This window comes from Coturnix japonica, chromosome 12, assembly GCF_054131305.1.
Source record: "Coturnix japonica strain WE chromosome 12, WE-NBRP24, whole genome shotgun sequence".
NCBI lineage: Eukaryota > Metazoa > Chordata > Aves > Galliformes > Phasianidae > Coturnix > Coturnix japonica.
In genome coordinates, this window is record NC_140674.1 from 3,192,666 (window position 1) to 3,200,023 (window position 7,358).

A 7,358-nucleotide genomic window follows, 5' to 3' on the forward strand; every position below is an offset into this window, starting at 1 on the left:
CTGTCAAGTGCAACTTGCTCTTCAGCACCTTCAGCAGCAGGTTTGTTTCAGCTGCTGATCTGCTACAGATAATGGAAAGCTCACTGCATTTATTGCTCCTTACAAGTTCCTGTTACAATGTTAATTTGTCATGTTTGTCTTCAGCTTTAAGGTGGCTTTTGAAGGGGATGTATTGGGAAAAAATGACAATTTTGAGAAATGTGTGGTTATTTTAAAATAAAATTAGCTCTTGTACTGAATGGTTTCTAGATCAGACAGTCTAAGATGTACTTAACGTGGAGGCCGGTATCAGTTGCAGTAATGTGTGATGACTTTGAACTAAATCTCAGTGCCTGCACTTCAGGCACTTGAGGCACAGCAGCCTACAAATGGTGTGTTGGTGATTATTTTTTCTTATCAGTCAGCAGGAACTTCCTGCAGAGGTCCATAAATGTGACCTTGTTGCTGAGATGTCAGAAATGTCAAAATTAAGACAAGAATTGACTCCAGGACTATTGCTCGTCTCGTTTCTAGCAACATCGTGTTTTATCCTAAGGAAACCAACTGCTCTACCTAAAGAGCTGCCACCAGGCTTGAGTGGGTTTATTGGAGCCTGCTGTTGGCAGGATGCAGGAGGTGGTTTGCAGCAGGCAGACGTTGCATTCCATAAATGCTGCTACCTTTGAGTCTTTGACAAATATTTTAAGAAATACATGAAAAGCTGGGTATTTTGGGCTATTTTTCCTTCCTCATCTAGCTTTAGAAGGCTAATGTATTGAGAAAGTGGGCAGATCGTGCAGTTCATAGTGTTCCTTTCCATTTTTGGTCGTGTTGGCTTCTCTGTAAGATAAGCAGAAGGGGAGCTCCCTGTGTTGGCTTTCTTAACAACAGACTTTGGCTGTTTTAGTCCTGAACTTAGCATTTATCTTCTGTAGATTTGTAGAAACGACTTACCTGCTTTTCTAGAAGCAGAAGAGGAGCATTCTTTTCCTTCATTAAGGGCTTGTGAAATCAGAATGGAACCTGTACACCTATTTTAAAGGATCGTGTCTGTAGGAGACAACACTGTTACCTGCATCCACCACACGCTGAAGAGCTGTGTGAAGGAGATGCCCATCTCTTCACAACTGGGAGAGCTGCTCCCTTCTGCAGTGGGGAGCAAAACACAAACCTGTTTGAGAAAGAAAGGGACCGAAATACAACAACGTGATCAGCAGAACTGTATTCTGAAGATAGGAATATCAACGTTAAAGTGCTGATGGGTAGATAAAGCATTCCCAAGTTAGCAGTGGTGCCACAGCACAGCTCTGCCCACCTCCAGCTGTGGGATGCAGTGCCTCCTCCTGTGCTTTGCAGTTCACTTTGTCTGCTAGGAGCCCATGGGAGCCCGTGTTGCATTTTGAAATGAAAGGCATATAAAAGTGCATTATGATGGCTCTGTCTTCATAACTTGTTGAAGTATAATTTGTTTAGAAATTGAGGGTTTTAGCAAACACTGATAGGCCTCATGAGACGGGCACTAAGAGCTGCTGCTCTGATTGAACAGCAGTGACACAAACTTAAGAAGTTCAACAGTTTATTGCAAGTAATCTTACATTAAATACATGAAAAGTGGTGGAGCTCCAGCAATGCTTTGGTCAGGGGTGTTGGAAGGATGGTGACAGCTTTGTCCTACATGGACAGGGAACTATTCTCCTGACTGAGCTCACCATTCAACCACAGAGAGGTTTGTGTGCTTTTATATCTTGTAATATGCATAGGAACCAGGCCTTCCATTTTGCTTTTATTTTCTCCAAAATCATCACGAAAATATTCAGTGCAAAGATGATATTTGTAGCACATATTTATGTGTATAAAGGTATGATATAAAACCAGTATTTCAAGACGCAACAGGAAAAACTGCACAAATGAACTCTCAGTGCTGCTCTTCAACCCCCTCTCTAAAATAATTAATAATAAAAAATAGTCTTTCTCAGAAGTAGGTACCGAATATGTAAAAACCCATATTGTCATAGCAGGCATGGGGGTAACTTGGTACCTGCTGCAGTTCCTCCAAGGTCCGTCTGTATCAGCAGCAGATACATCAGCACCCGGTGCTTTTCCAACAAATGCACGCTGTTCTCTCGCCCTCTCTAACAGGCACAGAAAATAGGAGCTTTATTGTCGTTTGGTTGTTATGGATAAAAGATTAGTCCTCGGTTTTCTAGACAGTTGTGTACAGTCCTTGGGAAAGAAAAGCATCACTGATGTGAACATAAAAAAGAAATCAAGCTGAAACCATTCAAAAGTTGGCTGTTGCTGTCATAATGTCTGTGAAGATACACTGTTTAAGCAAAGGAATTTGGTTTGCTGCCCTACAGAAGGATCAGAAGATAATTCACATGGCTTTTCTCCTCGTATGCTAACAGGATGGACAGAACCCAGGTCCTCCACCACTGATACCAGGACTGGGGCAGCAGGGAGGACAAGGTCGTCTCGGCCCTCACAACCAAGGACCTGGCCTTAATAAAGGTAATTAAATTGTCTGTTCTTCTATAAGGGGCTCTCCAAAAAGATGCTGTTCTAGTGCAGAGCCTCTAGCTAGAAAAAGCTACAGCACAACGAAGGGTCTGGATTGATGAGGGAAGCTACAGTAGACTTGGGCTAGAATACAGAGGAAAAGCCTTTCCCCCAGGATTACTTAATGTGAAATGTATGGTGTGTGCTTTGTAGAACTTAGAAACTAAAACATCCAAGAGCATTCTTAGGAAAAATTACAGAAATCTGCTATGATTTTTTCCCTCAAGGTGACTCCCGTGGTCCACCAAACCACCACATGGGCCCTCTCTCAGATAGAAGGCACGACCAGAACAGTGGTGGCCCTGATCATGGGCCTGAGAGAGGGTTGTTTCGAGGTGGCCAGGAGTGGGGTGATGGTAGAGACAGCAGGGGCATGCCAGATAGACGAGGACCTCACCCAGATTTCCATGATGACTTTGATCGACCAGATGACTTCCGTGACGACTTCCATCCAGATAAGAGATTTGGCCATCGATTACGGGAATTTGAGGGGAGAGGAGGCCCACCATTGCAAGATGAGAAATGGAGACGAGGTGGACCTGGGCCTCCCTTTCCTCCCGATCACAGGGAATTTGAAGGCGGGGGTTCAAATCGTGGCCCTCCTGGTGCTTGGGAAGGACGGAGACCTTCAGATGATAGATATCCACGGGATCCCGAGGATGCACGGTTCCGAGGAAGACGAGATGAGAGGTAAGAACAACTCGATTCATTCTTCTTGGGGAAAGGGTGAATGGAGGGAATTCTTTCTTCCTGGTTTCCTTGTCATTAAGGAGTCTATCTGTTTCAGATTTATAAACTGGAAACCAATAAGGAAATGAAAACTCTAATATACCTGAGTATAGAGTCCATAAAATCATTCAGTAATAGAAGAAAACCTGAAAAATGGTCATTGTACACAGCAGCTTCCGTGTCTGTAAACAGTAAGTAAAGAGAAGGGAGGAAATTTGTAGAGAAGATCCAGTGACACAGGATGAAGATTTGAGATCGTTTTGATGAAAATTGAGAGGAAACTCGAAGGTTAAAATGAAAAACTTTTGAACACTAGAAGTGGAATTTGAGACTCTGTCTCCAGTCACAAACCACAGGATGACTGTGGAGACTGTAGAATGAGCTGTAAGATACTTGTGAGGAGCAGGAACAGTGATCCTACTATCAAATATGAGGGGCAGAGCTGCAGCCTGTTGGACTGTCGAGACTATTTTCTCATGTTTTTGCTCGTAGGAATTTTATCTCTCTTTCTGACTTATTTCTTAATGCCAAGCAAAGAACTCAGAAATAATCTAGTTTATAGCAATGTCCTCATCATTGCTCACAATTTCCAAATCAATTACGAAGGGATGACTTTTGCTTCTACTTATTAATGTAAATATGGAGGAGTTGCTCAAAGTTGGCAAGACAACCTGATGCTGAAATCGCTCCAGATCTGTGCTAGTTTAACAGAGTTAAATTTGGCCTCCAAGGTCTAAACCTCTCACTGACCACCAACTCCATATGTATAAAAATGTGTACTTGTACAAATATATTGTGGTCTCCACATAATGTGAATTTTCTGTGTTTTAGTTGCCTTTTAATCATTTTCTTACATTCCTTGTACTTTGCATCTATACAGCTCTTCTTTTAGCTCTTTTCTACCTAGCTCTGTAAAGATGTACCTTCCTTTTGTGTGAAGAGTATGAAAAGAAATGAACAAAAAGAAGGTAACAAAGCCATTTAAAACAGGAATAGAGAGAATCCAAGCGGAATAGTCTGCCTTACGTAACTCTGAGAGATGTAGCAGACGACGATTTTAGAAGCTCAATAGAGATGTTCAGATCTTACATTGGAGAACTGTTTAGGGACTGGGGAATATTTTATTCTTATCCTGATTTTACAGAGGTTTCAGGAGGAAAGTCCAGGCATCTTAGGACATGGGAGTCTGACTTCTGAGCTAACGAGGGTCTGTCACAGTGTGAGTGTTTGTACAGACTGGTTAGCTGGAGAATCATCGTCATAGGGCTCTAAAAGGCTTATTGTGCTTGCATGCTTAGTGGTTTCCTCTGAGGGAAGGTGAATTGGATGCCATGCAGATGCTGAAATGAGCCTAAGAATTGCAACTGCTCACTTAGCTGACTTGGTTTGGAATTTACATTGTAATTGGTTTGATCAAAAACGTGAGAGGGAAGTGTGTGTATGTTTTTCTCTCTAATTTCCCATCCTTTTCATCTCTGTCCTGTTCTCACTCTACCTGTGCATATCAACACGATGCTTCTACTGCAGAGACCTGCCTCTTCCTGCTGCTAATCTGCACAGTGTGTAGTTCTGTACGTTAAGGTCCTAGGCCTCAAGGAAGAAGATGAGTGCAGTCAAACAGGAACTGAGCCCTATGCAAGGCAGGGTTTTTACGTGTGACTGATGAGAAAAAGTGAAAAAGGATATACATAACCCAATATTAGGAGCTGTGGCTTTATCAGGCATAGATATAATAGATTGCAAAGCTAAACTTTGTCCATAAGGTTGCCTGGAAACACAGAGAGAAAGGTCCTCCTCCTGGTAGCCATAGGATCTTGTGTTGCAAATCTTGGTAATTTACAAGCTAAGCAGAATCTCACCAAGTCAGTATTAAAATGGGAGACCCTCTAAGGAATATATCGAGAGGACTGTGCTGTCTCAAGGCTAAACAACATTGCAATGTGGTTATTTGAACCATTTGTACCTGAAACTGTTCAGTTTGTTTCCACAAATCACCCAGGTTAATGTGAAATGGTTCATTGTCCATATGCAGCACTCCCTCCATCCACTGTTGTACCTATACAGGCACAGCAGCCTCCTCTCTGTACCGTGTTTGTTTTCTGGGAGGTGGAGACAGACCTATTGTTTTTAATTTAAAAAAAAAAAAAACAACAACAAAAAAAAGAAAATGTAAAACTTTAAAAAAATATTGTATTGTGTTATGACTACTGTTAAAATATTTAAATTTGTAATTAAAAGGTTAATGTTGTTAAAATTCTAAATAAAAGTATCTAAAGTTTTGCTTGTAATAGGATGCACTGTGTCGTTAATGAGCCGGGGAAGGGGATGCTGCACGAAGCCAAGGCTCGGAGCATTGCGGCGGCCGCAGTTTGCCCACCGTGGGAGAAAAGGGAGGTGGGGGGCATCAGTGTGTGCACGGGCAGACAGAGCTCCACCTTATCAGTGCTGACACTGAGGGTGGGCAGCAGTGGGAGCGCACGGTGAGGACCCCGAGGCAGTGTGCCTGCACCACCTAACGTCACCTGGTGCTCGCACAGAGATTGCCTGGGCCGGGCTCTAAGCAGAGACAGTCGTAGCAGCGGATGCTAATGCATGCTCATGGAGCTGCAGTGATGCACGGGATGTATATGGGCCTTGACAAGCACTCCAAGTTGGTGCTGTAAGAAACAGAACCTGCTAGCGTTTGTGCAGCCATCTACAGGCTTACCTGGAATGGCACTGGCAGCTAAGACAGAAGCATTCTTCCCTCTGAAGATCTGTGCTAAGAGCCCAATGTGCTAACTGGAGGAGCTGTACTCAGTTCAGACGAGATGCAAAAGCCAATCGCATCCAGTTACTGAAGGTGCCATGGTACTGACTAGGAGTAGAAATGACTGACGTGAGGGGCACTGCTACGTTTGGCAAAACAGAGCTCTTCGTTTACTGCAGATGGAGAAACTGCTGTTGGGGTTGTAGAAAGCCACCGTGCACACTGCTCAGCAGCCATCATCCCCGCTGAGCCAAGTACAGCCTAGAATCATTTCTCAACATCAAAAACTTAAAAAAGAAAAGGTCCTCTATGGAGGGAACAAGTAAGAGAATGTTCTAGCGAGAGACTCCCAAATCCATAGGAATGCGATGCTGAAGCGTTTCACTATAGCCTTGACTCTCACTGCTTTTATGTTTCCTGCTTCGTTTGTAATCCCTTAGAGCAAGAGCACTGCAGCTAAGGGAAATTCACTTGTCCTTCTCCTTACCTTGCCTTATATCTATCTCACTGTTTTTATTTTTTCCTTTTTGTTAAATGAATGCAAACCTACTTGTCAGTATTTTTTGTATGAAAAAAAGCCAACGCAACAGAAGGAAATGAGGGGGAAACTCTTCAAACAGATAAGCAAAGTGCTCAGAGACGGACAGTGAGCACTTTTCCACCCACAAATCCTATTCTGATCCTTGTATGTGCTGTAGCGTTATGTGAAATGGTTCAGAAAACAGCTTAATAATCAACTGTCACGAGTTTATCGATGTAAACCTTGTCTAAAGGTGTACCATGTTCTTTCTTGTAGCTTCAGAAGAGGAGGACCCTCGAGACACGAGGGCCGGGGACCCAGGGGGAGAGATGGCTTTCCTGGTCCGGAAGATTTTGGGCCAGATGACACTTTTGACTCCCCAGATGAAAACTTGAGAGGAAGGGACCACAGTGCTCGGGGCCGAGGTCGCGGTGCAATTAGAGGTGAGGGGAACATTCTTCTACAGGGAAATAAAAGGAGAAGGTAGCAAGGGCGTTTCTTGGGCAAACAGCAACAAGTTTCACAAATGCAATGTCTCTTCTCACTCCTCTCCATGCATCTGGTGCTGCTCAGGAGGCCGGAAGGGTCTGCTTCCTACCCCCGATGAAATTCCACGCTTTGAAGGTGGGCGGAAGCCAGAATCCTGGGATGGAAACAGAGAATCAGGTAAAGGAATTGCTGAGGTCTGCTTCAGATAATAAACTTCTCAAACGTAACTGCTTTCAAATGAATAACGTTGCTACTTTTCCCTGTGCTTCATGCGCTTGTTGTCAGTTTTTCATCACCAGAGATGCAACGTGTAGTTCTTTGGGCTTGCAAATG

At 43.5% G+C, this 7,358-nt stretch overlaps 1 protein-coding gene and 1 long non-coding RNA gene across 4 annotated transcripts in view; one reads left to right on the plus strand and one right to left on the minus strand.

Annotated features, from left to right (window-relative positions):
• The window catches only part of WDR33 (WD repeat domain 33), a 50,168-nt gene that overhangs the window by 40,605 nt on the left and 2,205 nt on the right, over positions 1-7,358 (plus strand). Inside the window, exons 18-21 of one of the 3 annotated variants that reach the window (XM_085512544.1) lie at positions 2,388-2,490; positions 2,766-3,228; positions 6,813-6,979; positions 7,110-7,202. In XM_085512544.1, coding sequence (XP_085368670.1) covers positions 2,388-2,490; positions 2,766-3,228; positions 6,813-6,979; positions 7,110-7,202 — 826 coding nt within the window. Of the gene's footprint in view, positions 1-2,387; positions 2,491-2,765; positions 3,229-3,325; positions 5,556-6,812; positions 6,980-7,109; positions 7,203-7,358 lie in introns of those variants that run through there. The other 2 variants (XM_015871007.3, XM_015871008.3) reach the window with 2 other exon arrangements.
• On the minus strand, positions 5,168-6,117 carry LOC146758730 (uncharacterized). Its single transcript, XR_014933128.1, has 2 exons — positions 5,975-6,117; positions 5,168-5,385 (listed from the first exon to the last, which is right to left on the minus strand). It is a non-coding gene; the product is annotated as an uncharacterized LOC146758730 (long non-coding RNA).